The sequence below is a fragment of the Dipodomys spectabilis genome, unplaced genomic scaffold (genome assembly GCF_019054845.1).
Source record: "Dipodomys spectabilis isolate Male_0828 unplaced genomic scaffold, ASM1905484v1 ptg000230l, whole genome shotgun sequence".
Classification (NCBI taxonomy): Eukaryota; Metazoa; Chordata; class Mammalia; order Rodentia; family Heteromyidae; genus Dipodomys; species Dipodomys spectabilis.
The window spans coordinates 3,429,013-3,450,081 of NW_024870907.1; the positions used below are offsets into that span (position 1 = coordinate 3,429,013).

Genomic DNA, 21,069 nt, shown 5'->3' on the forward strand with positions numbered 1-21,069 from the left:
ACTAAACCAGCACCAGTGGCTCATGCCTGCAAACCTAGCTACTCAGGAGGCTGAGATCAAGGATTATGGTTTATAGCTGGCCCATTTAGAAAAGTTTGAGAGACCCTCATATCCAATTAACCAGAAAAAAAATGTCAAACTGGAGGTGTGATTTAAATGTTAGAGCATCAGCCATAGGGAAAAAGTTCAGGGAACGTGAAAGGCCTTGAGTTCAAGCCCTGGTGCCAACACCAAAAACCACACACACACACAGAGAAACACACAAAACCCTGTAGTACAGCAGATGGGAGCAGGTGGGAGTGGCCTGAGCATACCTAGAGCAAAGAAATGACCTAGGAGAGGGCTGGAATGTGGCCTAGTGGTAGAGTGCTTGTCTAGCATGCATGAATCCCTGGGTTTAATTCCTCAGTACCATATAACAGAAAAGGCCAGAAGTGGCAGTGGGGCTCGAGCGATAGAGTGCTAGCCTTGAGCAAATGAAGCTCAGGGACAGTGCGGAGGCCCTGAGTTCAAGCCCCAGGTCTGAAAAAAAAAAATGACCTAGGAGAATCTTATGGACATAGGGTTATAGCCTAGAAGCTCAATATAAGGTGACCAAGTTGGTGGTGAATGGAGAAGAATGTATGTCCTTCACACCCCTTTCTCATCAGTCCAGGAGGAACAACAAACAGATTGTATTAAAGGGACTTCACATCTCTAACAATAGCTTCTCATTGACCTTCGTAGATAGTGACAAGACCCCTGGCTGGAATCTTGCCTAAAACCCAGACCCAATGGCAGGGGACAGAACCAAACGCTGTGAACTGGACCAAGAGAAATACGATGCTGATGACAGTGTGAAGATCATCTGCTTGGGAGACAGCGCGGTGGGCAAGTCCAAGTATGTTGAAAGATTAGGGAAGACCACCCACTTTTCTTAGAAAAGTCCTCCAGAGTCTTCAAAGAGTGGTGGAGTCTATGGGCTGGCGAGGGAGGAGTGTTGGCGGAGCATAGCTGTACATGAAAGGATCACATCAGGAATTGTGGGTATTGAGAAGGGGTGGGGTAGGACTCAAGGACTAAGGAATTAGAACATTTTCCTTGAGTCCTGACAGAAGCCGTGGAGTACAAAATGAGGAGGTAAGAATTGGAATATTCCTTTATGTGGCACATGGGCTGAAGGGCTGGTACAGTGGAAAGGGAAAGGGAAAAGTGACAGGTTGAATAATGGTGGTAAAAATGGTTTTGGCCATGTGGCTTATTCTGTCAGACCAGGTGCAGAACTCTCCACGGGGGAAGGTAAAGCAAGGTTGTGCTGTGTTCACAGCTTATCTCCACGAGGCATCCTACTTCTCTGGGACTAGTATGGGTGCCTGCCCATTTCTACTCATGAAATGAGAGTAGATTGTTCCTGCCTTAATGTTAGCCTAATCTTCTATAAACTCCTGGCCCCCACATTTTCTGCTTTGTGCTCAGGTAGCTATAAGTAGCTCTCCAGAGGCTTTGCAGGTTGTTTTTTTAATGTTTTTTATTTTATTATAAAGGTGATATACAGAGGGGTTAAGGTTTTATAAGTCAGATAATGAGAACTTTTTTCTTTTTGGACAATGTTGCCCCTTCCTTCACTCTCCCCCAGTTTTTGAGACTTTGCAGTTTGAGTCTTTTTCCCCTACTACACTCACATTTGCAGGTCTACTTTTGTATTTACAGTTGCCTTGAACTTATAAACATTCTACCCAATAAAAGTGAGGATGGCCAGGTGCTGGTAGCGCTTGCCTTGTAATCCTAGCTATTCAAGAGGCTGAGAGCTGAGTATCCCTGCTCCAAGCCAGCCCAGGCAGGAAAGTTCACGAGGCTCTTTTTTTCAGTGAACTTCCAAAGAATTAGAAATGGAGCTATGGCTGAAGTGTTACAGTGCTAGCCTTTAGCAAAAAGACTCAGGCTCAGAGACAGCACCCAGGTCCTGAGTTCAAGCTCTAAGACCATTGCAAAAAAATAAAAGTAAGGATGAGTGTTTCAATTTGGGAAGATTACCCAATAAATAACTCCTCTGTCCCCACTGGGAGAGACTAACACAGAGCACACAAGTGGCAGGCAGATAGGGAGCGTATTGTGGCCTAATAACTGATAGACGTTTTGGGGAATGAAGCTTATAGAGAGACCCACGGGGCCTGCCTGCTAAGTCAGTGCAGGGATAAGTCAAGTGACGGGATAACAAAAAATAAAAATCTTAAGTCATTAATAGGACATCAAAGATTATCCAGCATTGGCACCCAGGACATTTGAAGAAAAACTAGGGGCTGGGAAGGTGGCTCAGTGGTAGAGCACTTGCCTTGCATGCATGAGGCCCTGGATTCGATTCCTCAGCACCACATAAGCAGAAAAAAAAAGCCCGAAGTGGCGCTGTAGCTCAAGTGGTAGAGCGCTAGCCTTGAGCTGAAGAGCTGAGGGACGGCGCCCAGGCCCAGAGTTCAGGCCCACGACCAGATCCAAAAAAAAAAAAGAAAGAAAAGCTGGTCACCAGCCCTTAGCAATACCTCAGACAGCAGTTTCACACACAGAACCTATGGTGGAAACAGTAGATCTGAAAGAAGATGGACAGATGAGAAATTCTTGGTTCAGTTTTATTGAAAGTCTAGAATTCTGTTATATTTCAGTATCTCTAACTTGTACATCTACACTCTGTTGGGAGACTAAGAACTCCCAATACACCTATGTGCATTGATTTGGAGAGCACTATCTCTGCACAACCTCAGGTCCAGAGAAATGTGGAAGTCATGCTGCCTTCTTGCAGTGACTTCACATTAGTAGGAGTCCAGATCACCAGGTCTTCTTTGAAGTGCCGTTTTCTCCAGGGTACATTCATCCTGGTTGACTACTATAAGCATCCCAGACCTCCACTGAGGGTAGGCACAAATATGGTCCCACTTCTTTTGTTTTGTGTTTTTTTGTCAGTCATAGGGCTTGAACTCTGGGCTTGGGTGCTGTCCCTGTGCTCTTCAGCTCAAGGCAAGCGCTCTACCTCTTGAGCCACAGCGCCACCTCTGGTTTTTTAGTGGTTTATTGAAGATCAGAGTCTCACAGACTTTTCTGCCCGGGCTGGCTTTGAACTGTGATCCTCAGATCTGAGACTCCTGAGTAGCTAGGATTACAGGAGTGAGCCACTGGCACCCCGCAGTGATTATTCCCAGCTCTTTTCTTTTCTTTTCTTTTTTTGGGTTGGTCGTGGGGCTTGAACTCTGGGCCTGGGCGCTGTCCCTGTGCTCTTCGCTCAAGGCGAGCGCTCTACAGCTTGAGCCATAGCACCACTTAAGTGGTTTATTGGAGATAAGAGTCTCATGGACTTTCCTGCCCCGGCTGGCTTTGAATTTTGATCCTCAGATCTCAGCCTCCTGAGTAGCTACGATTACAGGCGTGAGCCACCAGCGCCCGGCTTGGTTCCCACTTCTATATGCAGGAATCCTCTGACCTGGGCACTGCCTTCTGGAGAAAATATTACCTTTGTTAATGACAGATGCACAAGCTATTATAAATAGTTCTGCTATGAATACTGGTGCACAACTTTCTGTCCATTAATTTAAGGACTATATATCTAGGAGTAAAATGCAGGCAGCATGGTGATTCTGTTTTACTTCATGAAGAACCACCAAACTGGGGCTGGGAAGGTGGCTCAGTGGTAGAGCGCTTGCCTTGCATGCCTGAGGCCCTGGGTTCGATTCCTCAGCACCACATAAGCATAAAGAAAAAAGCCAGAAGTGGCGCTGTGGCTCAAGTGGTAGAGCACTAGCCTTGAGTTGAAGATCTGAGGGACAGCGCCCAGGCCCAGAGTTCAGGCCCCACGACCAGACCCAAAAAAAAAAAAAAAAAAGAACCACCAAACTGTTTTCCACAGTAATTGCAGCATTTTACATTCCCACCAACAGTGCACAGAGGTTCCAAATTCTCTACAACCTCTTACCATTTTTTGTGATACTAGCCATTCCAATGGGCATAGTGTCTGATTATAGTTTTGATTTGCATTTTCCTCAGATCTGATGATGTTGCCTCATCTTTTCATGTGCTTTTTGTCATTTGTATGTTTTCTTCAGACAAATGTTTACTTACATCCTTTATCCATGTTTAAATAAGATTGTTTGGGAGGTTTGTTGTTGTTGTTGTTGTTTTGTCAGTTGTGGGTCTTGAACTCTGGGCCTGGGTGCTGTCCCTGGGCTCTTCAGCTCAAGGCCACAGCACCACTTGCAGTTTTCTGGTAGTTGATTGGAAATAAGAGTCTCACAGACTTTCCTGCCCAGGGTGGCTTTGAACTGCAATCCTCAGATCTCAGCCTCCTGAGTAGCTAGGTTTACAAGCCACTGGTGCCTGGCTGTTTTGGAGTTTTTTATTGTAGATCGTTGTGTTCTACTTACTAAACTCTTCAGGTATATATGGTTTGCATATATTTTCCTATTCTATAAGTTGTCTTATCACTTCCTTGGTTGACAAAGGACTTTTTAATTTTAATTATGCTTACCATACCTTATTCTCTGATTTCTTGTGCTTTTAATATCATATTTAAGAAATACTTCCAAATCCAAGGTCATGAAGATTTTTCACTCTCTAATTTTCATCCAAGAGTTTCATACTTTTAACTCTCATGTTTAGGTCTCTGACCAATTTTAATTGTGTGTGTGTGTGCTTGTGTGCATGTGTATGCGCATGCATATGTGCGCACACAGTGCACCCACTGGTCTATGGGCCTGGCAACTGTCCCTGAGGGTCTTTTTGCTCAAGGCCAACACCTTGCCACTTTAGCCACAACTCTACTTCTGAGTTTCAGTTAATTAATTAATTTTTTTGTCTGTAATGGGGCTTGAACTCAAGTCCTAGGTGCAGGCCCTGAGTTCTTTTTGCTCAAGGCTAGCACTCTACCACTTTGAGCCACAGTGTCACTTCCAGTTTTTAAGTAGTTAATTGGAGATAAGAGTCTCATGGGCTTTTCTGTCTAGGCTGGCTTCCAACCACAATCCTCACTTCTCAGCCCCCTGAGTAGCTAGGATTACAGGCCACTGGCCCCCAGCCTGTTCATTTTTAATGTGGTATGAGGTTAAGGGTATGCAGTGCTCGTAGCTTATTTCCATGGGGCATCCTACTTCTCCTCTGGGACTGGTAGAGTCCTTAGCCATTTTTACCTTCATGAAGTGAGAGTAGAGTTGTTCTTGCTTTGATGTCTGATCTAGTCTTGTCTCCTGTGAGCCCCTGGCCCACCACGTTTTCTATATGAACTTAGGTGTAAACAGTTCTCTATAGGCTTTGCTGTTTTGAGACCATCTTCATGAATTCACATTCCCAACTACACCCACATACTGCAATTCTACTTTAGTAGTTTACAGTTGCCTTGACCACCTCATCAACACCAGCTTCATTCTTTTGCATGTTGATTTCCAGTTTTCTCTTTTTGTCAGTCGTGGGACTTGAACTCTGGGCCTGGGTGCTCTCCCACAGCTCTTCAGCTCAAGGCTAGCACTCTACCACTTGAGCCACAGTGCCACTTCTAGTTTTCTGAGTGGTTTATTGGAGATGAGAGTCTCACGGAGTTTCCTGCCCAGGCTGGCCTTGAACCGCGATCCTCAGATCTCAGCCTCCTAAGTAGCTAGGATTACAGGCGTGAGCCACCAGCACCCAGCTTGATTTCCAGTTTTCAAAGCACCATCCTTTTCCACATTTATGATCTTTGTACTCTTTTCAAAAATCAATTGGTCATATTTGTGAGATTTCATTTCTGGACTATCTATTCTATTCTTCTATGTCTGTATGTTCTAGATCTCCAGATTCTAATACTGTACTGCTTTGGTTACTAGGTTCATAGTGAGTTTTGAAATTGGGAATTATGAGTCTCTTATAAGTCCTTTTTCATGATTATTTTAGCTACTTAGGATCCCTTGAAATTCTATATAAATTCTGGAATGTCTCTATTTCTATTTTTAAAAATCTTACAGGATTTTGAAAGATATACTGCATTGAATCTGTAGATTGCTATGGGTGGTAATATCAACCTAATAATATTAAGTCTTCAGTTTCATGGAAACAGATATCTGTCCATTTATTTAGATCTTAATTTCTATCTTAAAAACTTTAGTCTTCAGGGCCTGGGAAGGTGGCTCAGTGGTAGAGCGCTTGCCTTGCATGCCTGAGGCCCTGGGCTCAATTCCTCAGCACCACATACGCAAAAAAGAAAAAACCCGGAAGTGGCACTGTGACTCAAGTGGTAGAGCGCTAGCCTTGAGCTAAAGAGCTGAGGGACAGCACCCAGGCCCAGAGTTCAGTCCCCACGACCAGACCCCCCCCCCCCCCCCCAAAAAAAAAAAAAAAACTTTAGTCTTCAGTGCTACAAGTTTTATTTCTCCTTGGATATATTTATTCTTAAGTATTCTTTTTTATGCACTTGTGAAAGGAACTTTGTTTAATGTTCATATTTTGTTAATGCTAGTGTGTAGCAACTGATTTTTCTGTGTTGGTTTTATATGTATATATCTATATATGTATATATACAGATATATATTTTTTTTTTTTTTTTTCTTGTCATGGGGCTTGAACTCTGGGCTTGGGCACTGTCCTTGTGTTCTTCAGCTCAAGGCGAGCACTCTACTGCTTGAGCCACAGCACCACTTACGGTTTTCTAGTGGTTTATTGCAGGTAAGAGTCACGGACTTTCCTGCCTGGGCTGGCTTTGAACCACGATCCTCAGATCTCAGCCTCCTGAGTAGCTAGGATTACAGGCGTAAGCCACCGGCGCCTGGCTTGGTTTTATATTCTTAAACGTTGCTGAATATATCACATATAACAGTTGTGGATTTATTTTAAATTTTACCTCTTCCTTTTCGTTTGGATGCCTATTATTTTCTTCTCGTGTAGGTTCTCTGAGTAGCGTTTCTAGTACAATACACACTAGAAATGGTGGAAGGGGGCATCCTTGCCTTGCTCCTGGTCTTAGGAGAAAACTCTTATTTTTTTACTATTGAGTGTGATGTTACCTGTTTTTCATATATAGCCTTTATCCTGATAAAGAATTTCTCATCTCTCTCTTTTTTCCTAGTCTAGCTACAGGTTTTTCAACTTTGTGGATATATTTTAAGAGCCAGTTTTTTTGTATATATTTTTTATTGTAAGAATGCTGTACAGAGGGGTTACAGTTACATGAGTAAGGTAATGAGTATATTTCCTATTGAGCATTGTTATCTCCTCCTTTGTTTTTCCCCTATCATCCCTTCCCTCCCCACCTCCACTACTCCTCCCACCTTGCCCCCCCCACCCCCCGAAGTTGTGAAGTTCATTTTCAACGTAGGGTCCAAGAGCCAATTTTTTTATTGCATTTTTTTTTGTTTTGTTTTTTGTCTTTTCTTCCGTCATGGGGCTTGAACTCTGGGCCTGGGCGCTGTCCCTCAGCTCTTCAGCTCAAGGCTAGCGCTCTACCACTTGGATCACAACACCACTTCCAGCTTTTGCTGCTTATGTGGTGCTGAGGAATAGAACCCAGGGCCTCATGCATGTGAGGCAAGCGCTCTACCACTGAGCCACCTTCCCAGACCTCCTTTAATGTTTCTTATACATGCCAGGCATAATGGCTCAAGTCTGTAATTTTAACTACTTGGAGCTCAATTCTAGGCTATAAAATTCTAGGCATAAAAGTCTCAGGACTCCATTTCAGCCAATGGCTGGGCATAGTTGTGAGCACTTGTTATCCTAGCTAGGGGGGAGCACAGTAGCTGGGTGTAAAGACTCTCCTGTCATCCCCAGCCACACTGGGAAGCTCAGGTAAGAAGGTCACAGGTCAGGCTGGCTCATGTATAAAGCAAGACCTTACCTCAAAAATAACCAGTGGGCCGGGCACTGGTGGCTCACACCTGTAGTCCTAGCTACTCCTGAGGCTGAGATCTAAGGACCGCGGTTCAAAGCCAGCCCGGGCAGGAAAGTCCATGAGACTCTTATCTCCAATAAAGCTAGAAAACCGGAATAAACTAGAAAACCGGAAGTGGCACTGTGGCTCAAGAGGTAGAGCGCTCGCCTTAAGCTGAAGAGCGCAGGGATAGCACCCAGCCCCAGAGTTCAAGCCCCACGACCGACAAAAATAAATAAATAACCAGTGGCTCATGCCTCTAATCCTAGCTACTCAGGAGTCTGAAATCTGAGGATCACAGTTCAAAACCAGCCCGGGCAGAAAACTCCATGACTCCTAGCACCAATAAACTAAAGTGGTGCTGTGGTTTATGTGGTAGAGCTCTAACTTTAAGCACAAATAGGCTGAGACAGAGCCCAAGCCAAGTTCAAGCCCCAGAACCAGCAAGAAAAAAAAAAAGTAAAAAGGGGCTGAAGATGTGGCTCAAGTGGTAGAGTGCCTGCCTAGCAAGTATCAGACTAGTTTATAAGTAGCTTAAAATGTTTGATAGTCATTTAACTTTAAAGTATAAGGATGGGCTGGGAATGTGGCTTAGTGAGAGTGCTTGCCTAGCATGTATGAAGCCCCGGGTTCAATTCTTCAATACCACATAAACAGAAAAAGCTGGAAGGAGCCCTGTGGTTCAAGTAGTAGAGTGCTACCCTGCAACACAGAGAGGTTCAGGGACAGTGCTCAGACCCTGAGTTTAGCCACAGGACTGGCATAAATAAATACATAAATAAAATAATGAAGACATTAAAATTGGTTTCGGTTTTTATTTACAACTTAATTATATTTTGCTCAGAGAGTATTTGGGAGAGGGTGGTTATTTTTTGAGATTTACTATATGGTCTAATTGGGCGTTAGTGGATGTGGAAGACAGGTCTAACCTTGGGTTCAGAGATATGAAATAAGTTAAGCTCACATTCATGTGTTCAAGTACGGACTGGGTACCACTGTACCTTTGTGCTGCCCTAGTCTTTGGGGATATAGCAACAAACTTGGATTCATAAACTACTCTCGTGTATATTACATTCTGAGACAGACAGAATAAAGTTACCTGCTATTTCAGTTGGTGTTAAGTGCAAAGCAGAGAGGGATGGGGAGTAGAAGGCGTATTATTTCTTTATTTGTATTTATTATTTATTATAACTATGATAAGTAGAGTCGCCAGAGATGAGCTTACTGTTCAGGTGACATTTACACAAAACCTCTAAGGACCTACAGAATCTTGGGGAAGGGTCTTTGGAGTGAAGGGTGCAGCCTTCCTGAACTCAGCCTCCTCGAGTATAGAATGAGGATAATTGTATGATGGGCAGTAATGTGCTGAAGTAGAAACAATGAATCTGAGAGCCTCATATGCATTGATCTATGCATCCATAGTAACATAAGTAGTTTGCGATGAGGGGTTGACAATAGAGATTCCCAAATTTTAGGCTTAACCTAAAAACTGTGTGACTGAAAGTTAATGGGAGAGGGGGAACCGCAGGTGTCTTCCAGATTATCAGCATGGAGTTGATAAAGTAGGAGTAAGGAGGAGATTAGGATGCCATGTGACCTTCCACTTTGAACCTTCCCCTTACAGACTCATGGAGAGATTTCTCATGGATGGATTGTATCCTTCAAGAGTTGAAACCCCTGTTCCTGTGTTCTTCCAACTATGGTGCCTCTCATCTCCACCTTACCTTTTCCAATAGCAGCCCAGGGAGATTTGATGGGTAATGACACATGGGTTTCCCTTCACATTACCTTCTCCCTCATTGACCCACACATCACATAATCCCTGCTGACTGTGCTAGAGCTTACTCATGTTTAGGGTCTCTTTTATATTAGAAAGACCAGAAGAATGGTATGGAGCATTTGGTCTGGATCAAATGTTGGAAATGAAGCTATGCCTCCTTAGTAACTCTGGCCTTGGATAAGGCACTTAATTTCTTACCTCAAAACATGGATTCTTAATTTTGCTTAATGTCTCTGTTACAGATGCATTGTGTACAATACAAGTACCAGCTGATCCCTCCTCCTGTAACTTGTCCCATTGTGCAGCTTTAGAGCAAGGCCTTCCCTGCAACTAGGAGCTTTTTACAAAGCTGCTCAGGCCAGGCTCCAGTGGCTTACACCTGTAATCCTATATAGTCTGGAGGCTGAGGGGAAGGGTTCAAGGACAGCTTGGCCAGAAAAGTTCACAAAGCCCTATCCTCAAAATACCCAGCCAATAATAAATTAAACGGAAACATTGCTAGGTAGATCCATTGAGAACTACAGGTGAAGAGGGCCCTAGAACCTGTGTGCTCCCTGCCTTGGCTCCACAAGACTGATGTGAGTCATACTGGGATCTGAGTATATTTTGTTCTACCTTGTACGGCGTGTTACTGTGACCCAGCCCACCTGTATGGTCTCAGCTTTGCTACTTGGGCCATCTAGCACCTCCATCAAGAGGTGCCATTCTCTAGGTTTTCTGCTAGACTTCACACATAGGCAGCTTCAGTTTATAAACAGCTTGTCAGATGCCTGGCTTGGGAGAGCTTTTTTTCCCCATGGAATAGTCATGTTGCCACCTGGAATTAGTGTTTCCTTTTTGGCCTACAAGAGCTCTGTCCATGAAAAAATTGAGACATCCGGTTCTGTTTTCCAACTTCACGATGCCACTGCTTATGGCAGTTTCTGTGGAAAACTTTGTGCCCTGTTTAGGTGGTCAGACTTGACACACTCCAGCCCCTGCTGTCTCTGGACCTCATGGAGCTGGTGTCAGTGAGAGAGAGTGATCCTCTGTCTGTACAAATCTCCACAGAAAAAGGGGGGGCACCTTTCATCACACTAACACCCCACTTGTTTCTTTTTTCCCTTTTACTCACCTCTGTCCTTAACCTGTGTGCAGCCAGCCACAGCAGCTGTCCACATATGCCTTGACTCTGTATAAGCACACCGCCACGGTAGATGGAAAGACCATCCTTGTGGGTGAGCATCGTGGGCCCTGGCCACGCTGAGCCTCACGGGAGAGAAAGGGAGAAGACCAGAGGGGGTAGCCAAGAGAGGGAAGAAAATGGGGGGAACCACATCAGTAAGTTACAATGGCTTTGCAGTAAGATGTAGCAAATAAACAGCCTGTTGTCTCTTAAATGATATGTATGCTGTGGGTGGTATTGAAAGCCATACTAATAGATATATAATAATATACATCTTTTAATAATTTAAAAATAAAGCTGAACACTGGGTGTTACTGGCGCCCAGTCAAAATCCTAGCTGCCTAGGAGGCTGAGATATGAAGATCACAATTCGAAGACAGCCCTGGTGGGAAAGTCCAGGAGACTTTTTTTTTCTTTTCTTTTTTTTTTTTTTTGTTGGTCATGGGGCTTGAACTCTGGGCCTGGGCGCTGTCCCTCAGCTCAAGGCGAGCACTCTACCATTTGAATCACAACACCACTTCCAGTTTTCTGAGTGGTTTATTGGAGATAAGAGTCTCAGACTTTCCTGCCCGAGCTGGGTTTGAACCATGATCCTCAGATCTCAGCCTCCTGAGTATCTAGGATTACAGGCGTGAGCCACCGGCGCCCGGCTAGCACACAAACTTTTGACTAGACAGTTATGGCCTGAACATGATCTCCTGTTCAGGACTTGACCTTCCATGAAGTTACAACTTTTTCTTTGGCCAGGCCACCCTATCCTGCCTGGCTGTCCAGTCTGTGATCACTGCACATGGAAATTTAGCCCATCTTGATTGTGAGGATGAGGAGCACCTCCCCGTCCTCTCCCCCTCCTTCCCCCTCCTCTTCCTCCCCCCCCCACCTCTAGGACTTCCCTGGACATAGTGCAGACTACCTACCCCTCCCTTGGTCCTTGGCCCTGCGCCCCCACACACCAGTGTACACACACTTCTCACAGCCCACCCGGGGCGTGCTGCCCTAATGGCAGCGTGGAGCTGTGCGGTGGCCGCCCCTCCCCAGGCTCTCCATGTTCTCACACACGTTGCGGTTGGCCCCACACGTGTGTCATGTTTCTACCCAGAGACATGTTGGGGATGTGTGGGTTTTCCTGCCCTCCCATCCCATCAGACGGAGCTGTGTTTACCTTGCAGATTTTTGGGATACAGCAGGGCAGGAGCGGTTCCAGAGCATGCATGCCTCCTACTACCACAAGGCCCACGCCTGCATCATGGTATGAGAGCTGAGGGTGAGGGGATGCGGGCGTCACGAGTCCTGGGCCCTTCTACCCGAGCTGGGTACTGGGAGACAAGGGGTCAGGGCCACTCAGAGGGCTTTAAACTCCATGTGCCTTCCAGAACTTCTAAGTGGAAACATGCCTGAGAACAGGACCACATCCCTTCCCAGGGCCCTCTTACTTCTTTCCAGTGACCTTTCTCAGACCGGCCCTCGCCTCCTTCCCAGCTTCTCACTGTGAGGGTCATTAAGGTTCCACTTAGTGGCTGGGTGTAGAATACAGCATGGGAAGGGAGTAAAAAGTGACAGGAAGCCGGTCTGTCTCCTAGAAGCTTCCACCTCGCAGTAACATGGCTGATTTCTCAGCCACCACTCTTAGCTGCTAAGAAAGACACATTTTTCTTTTGATCCACTTATAAAACATTTTCATGGACATCAGCCATCTGTAACACATGGATCAATAAGACACTGCCTTTTTCTTAGTCTTCCTTTTTCCTTTTTTGGACCTTGGGAAAGCTTAGCATATGCTCTGCCACTGATCTGCACCCACCCCAAAGACGGTTTACTAACCTGTGAGTCCTAGTAATTGTCACCAGTAAAAACCTCACTCATTCATATTTCTTAGACTATCACTCAAGGTCTTGCTCACAGAAAACCCAAACTTAGTGGCACAAAACACCCTTGTACACGGGGTAAGGGATCCAGTAAGTCTGTGGGGTCTCTGTCAAGAAGATCCCTAGGCTGGGTTCCAGGCCTCTCCACACATGCTGGGAGCAGACTGGGCCATCAGCAGGTATTGTCACAAGTGTCTCTCCAAGTAGTTTTGCTAGTATAGGCTAATGTGGCTTGCCCACGGGATGGCAGCTGTATCTCAAGACTGAGAACCCAAGGAAAGTCAGGTGGAAGTTGTATTGCCCTGTGGCCTAGCCCTGAAAGTCCAACAACCTCAGTCTGGCTGCAGTCACAAAGGGTCCCACATCGCTGATAAAAGCACGTGGAGTGGAAGAGTTGGCACCACCGTTAGTGTCTCTAAGTCTGCCCTGACACTCAATAACACTTGACAACACTCACCCTTCCAGTACTACCTCCTACTTTGTAGTTTCCTTCAGTGTGCATGACCTTGTCTCTGCCCTGAATGAGCAGCAGCAGCAGAAGGGATACAAAAGAAACTGGTCTGCTTACTCTTCCCCATTCCCTCAGCCTGCCCTGGTTTATACCTGTTCACTGAAATACTGCTCATCCAGGCTCTGCTTAGACACCACCACCTCTATACATCCTTTTCTGATATGTGGCAGAGTTGCTCTTTTATGCACAACAGACCTTACCGCTTCTGGCTCATGGACTGGCTGGTATGTGAAAGTTGCCAACGGGGGCTTATCAGCTGGCAGACACCACAATGAAGATAGTGAGGATTCTTCCCTCCTGATCCCTTTCAAAGTATAAAGGAGAGGCTCATTACCCAGCTCTTCAGTCCCTTAAGCCCTTGAGAATTTCCAAATTCTTAAGAAGATACTAAAAACAAAAGAGGATATAAAGTAAGGCAAGTGGAGCTAGAAGTATGACTCACAGGAACAGGAAACTTAGCCATTTCAGTTTCAGTCGTGCTCTGACATCTGCTATTGAAGCTTGCCTCTCCTGTCTTGAGAGTGCCACCCTCCTGGATGTCCATGTGTATGCATTGGTTCCTCTCAGACCCTCTTCTGGCTAGTGTGCCAGCCTGAATTCCTTGGCTATGGTGCTTGCCTGTACTCACCTGCCCCCCCGGGGGGGGAGGGAGCAAGGGGGGGGGGGAGTCACTAGAAATGGATTTTAGAAATGACGTCTTCCTCTGCCCTTCGCAGGTGTTTGATGTACAGAGGAAAGTCACCTATAGGAACCTGAGCACCTGGTATGCAGAGCTTCGGGAGTTCAGGCCGGAGATCCCATGCGTCGTGGTGGCCAATAAAATCGATGGTGGGGCCATCCCTGGACCTGAGTGACAGTGATTCTTGGGAACCCTCCACCATACATTTCCCACTACCCTGGAGTGGGTGGCCTTCAGTGATCTATCCTTCCTGACCTCCCTTCCCCTTAAAGATGCCAATCTGTCTTCTTCCTGAGACAGATCTGTCTACTCAGAACACATACCCTACTTTTTAGCTCAGCTTCCCCTTAGCTTTCAAATCCCTTTTCCCTTTCTCTCAATAGATAGGCCAATGCCCTGCTTTTCTCTGCAGCAGACACACAGGTGACTCAGAAAAGCTTCAATTTTGCCCGGAAGTTCTCCCTGCCTCTGTACTTTGTCTCAGCTGCTGATGGTACCAATGTTGTGAAGGTAATGGCAGGCTGCAGGAGCAGTCAGTGAGATGGGGAATAGATACTGAAGTCATAGGGATCTGTGAAGGGAAGGGACCAGGAGGATGGACAGAGTGTGCCAGTGAGCCGGGGCGGGAGAGGGGGTAGTGGGGGAATAGGGTGGTGGGCTTGTGCTTGATGCCGTGCGTGTCTCTTGACTGGATCCGGTGATGAGGGCTGCAATGAAGAGCAGGCTTGCTAGTGGTAGAGGGTGGTGGGAGGCCAAGGCCCTCTGCCCATTGTCACACGTTGCCTCTACCACCTGCAGCTCTTCAATGATGCAATCCGCTTAGCTGTGTCATACAAACAGAATTCCCAGGACTTTATGGATGAGGTTTTACGGGAGCTCGAGGTAGGCTAGGCCCCGTGTGGGGGGAGGGGATAGAAAAAGCCTGCCTCCTCTTCAGAGATGTGGGGTATAACCCAATGTAACGTATTCTACTTGCCCTTGCTACTTTTAATTGTATCGGGGCTACACGGGCACATGCAGGGCCAGGCCTCATCTGGGACCTTGTTCACAGAATTTCAAGTTGGAGCAGAAAGAAGAGGATGCACCAGACCAAGAGCCGAGTAGCAGGATTGAAAGCCCATCCCCTACCTGATCCAAGAGTAGCCTCGAATCGCTGACTTGAGGGGATGTGGGGGGAGCCTTTTGGAAGACCCCTCTAGCTGTGAATGGAGCAGCTCTTCAGACCACCCTTGCTCAGCCTTCTGCAAACCCACCATCCCCTGGTGTAGGATGAGGTCAGCACAAGCACACTGGTGTGGGACCCCACCAACCTCCCTGCAGCAGAATTAGCACTCAGTGCTTCCAAGCCTTCCACCCACACCCCCAGCTGAGCAGCAAAGAATCAGGGAACATACGTACATGCCTCTTCAGAAAATAGACATTTAGGTGTTTAAGGTTTGTTTGGATTTTGTTTTTTCCTCCCAAAACTGACCTCAGGGATATCTGATGCATATCTGCCAAGAGAATGATCGCTGATCCCTGGTTATCACATCCCGCTCCCCCAGCAGAATTTGTGAGGCTCTGTCCTTTTTCCCTCGTCTCCCAGCCAACTTTTTTAAAACAATGCCTTTGAACATAGAACTATTCATTCCAGATTTTCGAGTACCTACTATTTCAAGAACTCTTCTACATAAGGCTGAGATCATAGGAACCAGGTTTGCATCACAGTAAAGAAAAAACAATGTGTAGCTGTATGTAATCACATACATTACTGTTGGTAAACATGAGGTCAAACAGCTGTGCCACAAGGAACACGTCACTGGGGTTGCATGAAGTCAGCTTTCAGAATAGCTTTCAAAGTCTTCCTGTCAGCATGGGAACCTTTCCTCCAGTTCATTAGGATCCTTGAACACTGCCTTCTGTGAGTGACCAACGACTGAGTGGCAGAAGAGATGCCCTGCTTGCCTCCTCCCCTGCCCAGTACCCGTGGCTTGGTAGTATGCTTTTATGATCATCCTGAACATCATTTGCATTATTTTCACTGTTGTTTTGTTTGTATTTTTTACAATAAACATTGAGTTACATAGAGTGTTTGTTTGTGCTTGGAGGTTCTGAGGTATACTGGGGAAAATGATACAGACCGTCAACCACATTAACTGCAGATCATCATCTTGATCTACCACAGCGTAACCTCATCTTGATTGACTAGAGAAGACCATTTCAGTGAAATTTAGTGTTTCAAGAACAAGTGCTGGGGCTAGAAATGTGGCTCAGTGGTAGAGTGCTTGCCTAGCATGCTTGAAGCCCTGGGTTAGATGCCTCAATACCACATAGAAAAAGCCAGAAGTGGCGTGGTGGCTCAAGAAGTAGAGTGCTAACCTTGAGTAAAAGCAGCACAGGGACAGTCCCCAGACCCTGGGTTCAAGCCCCAGGACTGGCAAGAACAAAAAAAAGTGCTGGGTGCTGGTGGCCCATGCCTGTAATCTCTAGCCACTTAGGAGACTGAGATCTGAGGATCATGGTTTGAAGCCAGCCTGAATGGACAAACCCTGACTCAACTCCGATTAACCACTGGAAAACCAGAAGTGATCTGTGGCTCAAGTGGTAAAATGCTAGCCCTTAGCCAAAAAGTAAAGGGACAGCACTCAGGCTCTGAGGTCAAGCCCCAGTAATAGCAGCAGCAGCAAAACATAGGAGTGGGAGCTTCTTCTTTAAATAAATGATGCTCACACAGTCAACTCAGAGTTCACCTGCCCTGAGGTTTTTCGAATTGCATTACTTTAGGGGCTGGGAAGGTGGCTCAGTGGTATAGTGTTTGCTTTGCATGCATGAGGCCCTGGGTTCGATTCCTCAGTACCACATAAGCAGAAAAAGCCAGAAGTGGCACTGTGACTCAAGTGGTAAAGCGCTTGCCTTGAGCTGAAGAGCTGAAGGACAGCACCCAGGCCCAGAGTTCAGGCCCCATGACCGACTTAAAAAAAAAAAAAAAGCATTAATGAGGTGGGATTGGAAGTGGAAGTGGAGGGAAGGGAGGGATAACAAGTTTTAGTTATTGTAAATAGTAAATTGGCTATGTATTTGACAGTGCTGGGGTTTGAACCCAAGGCCTCATGCATGCATGCAAGCAAATGTTCTAACCACTAAGATACTTCCCCAGCCAATAGGTTTTTTGTTGTTGTTTTGGGGGGGGAGGTCCGGTCGTGGGGCCTGAACTCTGGGCCTGGGTGCTGTCCTTCAGCTCTTCAGCTCAAGGCTAGCTCTCTACCACTTGAGCCACAGCACCACTTCTGGCTTTTTTCATTTTGCTTATGTGGTGCTGAGGAATCGAACCCAGGGCCTCAGGCATGCAAGGCAAGCGCTCTACCACTGAGCCACCTTCCCAGCCCCATCAGCCAATAGTTTTTTAATACAAGCAGCTTTGTTGAAATAGGCTAAACATGCAGTGAAATTCACCCCTGGTATTGACTTTGCACTGCTTTGTATCACATTCCCTAGAAGCGGAGTCTGAGGATGGCCAACTGGAGCCATTCTCCCCAAAGATGAGGGAGGGGAGCTGAAAGGATGGGCGACAGGAAAGCAGGCAAGGCTGTCTCAACTGGAAGCCAGCTTCAAACCACCACCAGGAAAGCTGTAGAGGACTAACCATCCTAGATTTTGTCTAGCCTCAAGGCTGAGGGTGGGAGTATGAATGTCTGGTCAGCAAAGTGTATAAAAAGGAGAGAGCAAAATGGCTCTGCTTTAGCTAGGGCACTTATCTGAAGGAAAAGGAAGCTGCACATTTACATTTGTGGGCTGTGCCAACCAGCCACTACTGCCCACTCTTAAGTTGCACAGATCCACCTGCTGCTTAGTTTGTTTCTTCTAAGCAGAGCTTCTCCACAATTCTAACTAGTCACAAATTCTCAGCAAGTGTATGAAAGGAAGTTCAATGGAAGAAGGAAAACAAGCCATGGAGACCAACACTTCATCTTCCTTTCCTACTCATCCTCTAGCTTGAAGTTCTGCTGGTCTACATGGTTCGCCTGGTGCTCCTCTTGCCTGAGAACTTTTATGGGGCTTTGGTTGTACTTTAATGCTAAATCCATCACCAGAAAACAGGAAGTGGCGCTGTGGCTCAAGTGGCAGAGCACTAGACTTGAGCTGAAGAGCTGAGGGACAGCGCCCAGGCCCAGAGTTCAAGCCCCACGACCAACAAAAATATAAATAAAACAAAAATCATGCTTGCCTAGCAAGCATGAGGCCATGGGTTCAATCCCCAATACCAAAAATTGTAAAATAACAACATAAACACACGAGCAATTTCACTTTATTAAAGGGTGAAGCGGGGAGGGGTAGAGCTGATGGTTTGGATGTGTAGTTGGAGCAGGCAGATAAAAGTCGAGAAAGCATCTCTTCATGTGCATGCCTGTATTTGTATTTATCTATTTATTTATAAATAAATATATGTGTATATGTTTATTTCATCTCTCTCTTTTTTAAGGAATGAGGGGCCTGGGTCTGTTGAAAACAAGGTCGGATCAGGAGAGGACTGTCTCTGGGTACTCCGTAGGCCCCATGTAGTAAGAGTTCTTGGCAACAGAATAAGGCCTCCCTCTCAGAGCCTCTATAAGCTGTTGTAGGCGCTTGGCAAAGGAAAGTGCTTTGGGAGGCTTGGTGTGAGATAAGGGCGGTGGTGGCGGAGGCTGGGATGGGTGTTGAGGTGGATAGGGCTGAGGCCGAAAGGGGTGAGTATGGGAAGACTGAGCAGCATGAGGAGGGTTTTCAAAGTACCAGGCAGGATTGGAGGAGGGGAGGTGAGAGGAGGAGGCATGGGTGGTAGGGGGGTGAGGCGTGGCTGGTTGAATCATGTGCAAGGCGTTTGGTCCTATCTTGGAAGCAATCCAGTCCAGGTAGTCCCAGGTGGCCGTGTAGATTCCAGGGCGTTTAGCACGGGCGCAGCCCACGCCCCAGCTTGTGATCCCCACAACCACAAACGGGCTGTCTGCGCTGTCTTTGCACATGAGAGGCCCACCACTGTCCCCCTGCCCGGAAAGACACACAAGTCACTCTCGGCCTCAGACCCTTTTCCTGCCCAGGGTCACGGGGCTCCGAGAGGGCACTTTCTGCAGCCACATGTTTTCCACTGCTAGAAGCACAAATGGCTCCATACATTTGAGGCTGTGCCAACAGCTTCCATCGGGTTACGAAGACAGTATATATTGGCATGAGTTTTCTTGCAGTGAGATGAGTGAACCCATATGAGCATGCATGTAGCTTAACTGTGTGTTATTAACAACTGTGAAGAGGCAAGACTAGGTTTAGTGGATTATTCTAAAGTTGGGATCAAGGGCTAAATGTAACTGATCTTTAAGAGAATCTGGTTGATAGTACCTTCCATCCTCATTGCGACCATCAAGGTTAGGTGAAGGGCTCAGAGAAGGAATCATTAAAATAGGGTCCAGAGCAGGGAGTAGAAACGGTGAGGCTCAAGGGCCCAAAATGAAGTGTTCTCAAGGCCTGGTAATACTTGAGGTAGGGGTGGGGTGGGGGACCCTCGGGTCTGGGCACCAGAGGGAAGTTACCTGGCAGGTATCAATCTTGCCTGCAGGATACCCTGCACACACATTGGTTGACGTGACACGCCCATTGTACCACTGGGTTGAGTTACACAGGTCGAGGTCAAGGAGATCCACACGTGCCTCCAGCAGGATGGGTGATGGCCTGGGAGCTGCAGCCAGGCCACACAAAGGTTAGGGGATTAGGAAGACATGGAGGAAAAGTCCTGCCTCTTCCCTCCATGAACCCCATCCTCTGTAATGCTCCCTCAGCTTCTCCTTGTGCATTGCTGAAAGGAAGAACTACATAGTGAAAGAGCAAGTGTATGGAAGTAGAAGAATGTTACCTGAATGAAGAAGGAAAGGTGATAGATGTGTGTGTGTGTGTGTGTGTGTGTGTGTGTGTGTGTGTGAATAGTAGATGAGGAAGATTCAGGAGGTTAGTTGTTGCATTACAAATGAATGAATGAATGGATGGATGGATGGAGTAGCATGTGCCCAAGCACTCACTATGGCTCCCTGGTCCTGTTATTCCCACTCTGCATGCAGAGCTGGAGCACCACCACCTACTCTGGGAATGGCAGGAGCTGGAATCTTGCCAGAATTGCTCCCTCCAGACCAAGCCTGAGACACATCTTTCATTCCTCACAGTATCTCTACAAGCCACCTTCACTGTGTTTCTACCTTACACCTGCTTGTGGACAGAATCCTCCCTGTATACCGTTTTGAGGGGATTTTAGGAAAAGGAAAGGTGACTCAGAGTTTCTTTCCACCCAAAGCCCTATCACAATGTTGGGATTAGGAAAGGTCTGGCTAGGCTACAGCTTAGACCTAGTCCCAGAACCACTGCAGCCAGAAGACCTAATGACAGCAGCTATGCTGCTCCCCAACCTCAGCAGAACCTACAGCCTTCTGGCTCTGGGGTTGGACTTCATCAGCAGTACTGGAAGGAAGCAGCCTGATGTAGGGCAGACCTGGATACACAGCTATGCAAGAAAAAGATAGAAAATGCAAGAAGCTGAGAAGGTGGCTCAGTGGTAGAGTGTTTGCCTTGCGTTCATGAGGCCCTGGGTTCAATTCCTCAGTACCACATAAGCAGAAAAAGCCAGAAGTAGTAAAGTGCTAGCCTTGAGCTGAAGAGCTGAGGGACAGCATCCAGGCCCAGGCCCAGAGTTCAAGCCCCATGACTGACAAAAAAAAAAGGAAAGAAAAAAAGAAAATGCAAGAAGCTGTGATACAGAATTCAGTACTCAAGTAGATAGCTGCTGAGTGCATGTTTGCTTAGCTGTGGGTCTATTTTGCAAACACTGTAGCTTCTACTTTTCTTCTCATCCAGGCAGCAGTAAGAGTTTTTGTACATGTACTGCCTAACATGAGAATGGCAGTAAGACAGCAATCTATGACCGAGCTTGACAGCCATACCTCTTCATTGTGAAGAGCCAAGTGTACTGAAATAGAGAACAATGTTCTCAGTCCCAGTCCCTTGGTTTTGAGTCGCCAATATTAGGAAACCTATAGAAACTCAAAATTAAGTAAAAGGAACAATACCTGGGAAGTTCTTCCACCCTTGAAACAGATGAATTCAAGGAGACATAACAAGAGCATCTGAGCAAATAATGGGAGTTTGAAACCTGAGGATTTAAGGCTGGGACTTAGGAGCGGTGGGTGTCTATGCAAAACAAAAATAAAAGGTATCTCATTAAT

General features: G+C 46.4%; 2 protein-coding genes across 4 annotated transcripts in view; one reads left to right on the top strand and one right to left on the bottom strand.

Moving 5' to 3' along the window:
- Positions 1–773: 773 nt before the first annotated feature.
- Rabl2b (RAB, member of RAS oncogene family like 2B) lies at positions 774–15,921 on the top strand. Of its 3 annotated transcripts, none has more exons than XM_042698074.1 (8): positions 774–880; positions 9,477–9,506; positions 10,770–10,849; positions 11,967–12,046; positions 13,890–14,001; positions 14,265–14,362; positions 14,651–14,734; positions 14,904–15,921. In XM_042698074.1, the coding sequence occupies exons 1-8, from the start codon at positions 774–776 to the stop codon at positions 14,982–14,984; spliced, it is 672 nt and encodes a 223-aa protein (XP_042554008.1). In that variant the 3' UTR covers positions 14,985–15,921. The 3 variants fall into 3 exon arrangements, with proteins under 3 accessions (XP_042554008.1, XP_042554009.1, XP_042554010.1); XM_042698075.1 differs by having other exon boundaries at positions 14,268–14,362; XM_042698076.1 differs by lacking the exons at positions 9,477–9,506; positions 10,770–10,849 and having other exon boundaries at positions 791–880.
- A 2,294-nt stretch (positions 15,922–18,215) lies between these two features.
- The window catches only part of Shank3 (SH3 and multiple ankyrin repeat domains 3), a 74,660-nt gene continuing 71,806 nt past the window's right edge, over positions 18,216–21,069 (bottom strand). Inside the window, exons 23-24 of the mRNA XM_042698016.1 lie at positions 19,393–19,538; positions 18,216–18,852 (exon numbers count right to left, since the gene is read on the bottom strand). Coding sequence (XP_042553950.1) covers positions 18,349–18,852; positions 19,393–19,538 — 650 coding nt within the window. The 3' untranslated portion in view covers positions 18,216–18,348. The remainder of the gene's footprint in view (positions 18,853–19,392; positions 19,539–21,069) is intronic.

Bases quoted from the DNA above. Each gene is read 5' to 3' on its own strand.
- Rabl2b (XM_042698074.1), top strand. From the start codon at position 774: ATGGCAGGGGACAGAACCAAACGCTGTGAACTGGACCAAGAGAAATAC. The intron at 881-9,476 runs GTATGTTGAAAG...TTCCCCTTACAG, and splicing joins AGCGCGGTGGGCAAGTCCAA to ACTCATGGAGAGATTTCTCA. The intron at 10,850-11,966 runs GTGAGCATCGTG...TTTACCTTGCAG, and splicing joins TGGAAAGACCATCCTTGTGG to ATTTTTGGGATACAGCAGGG.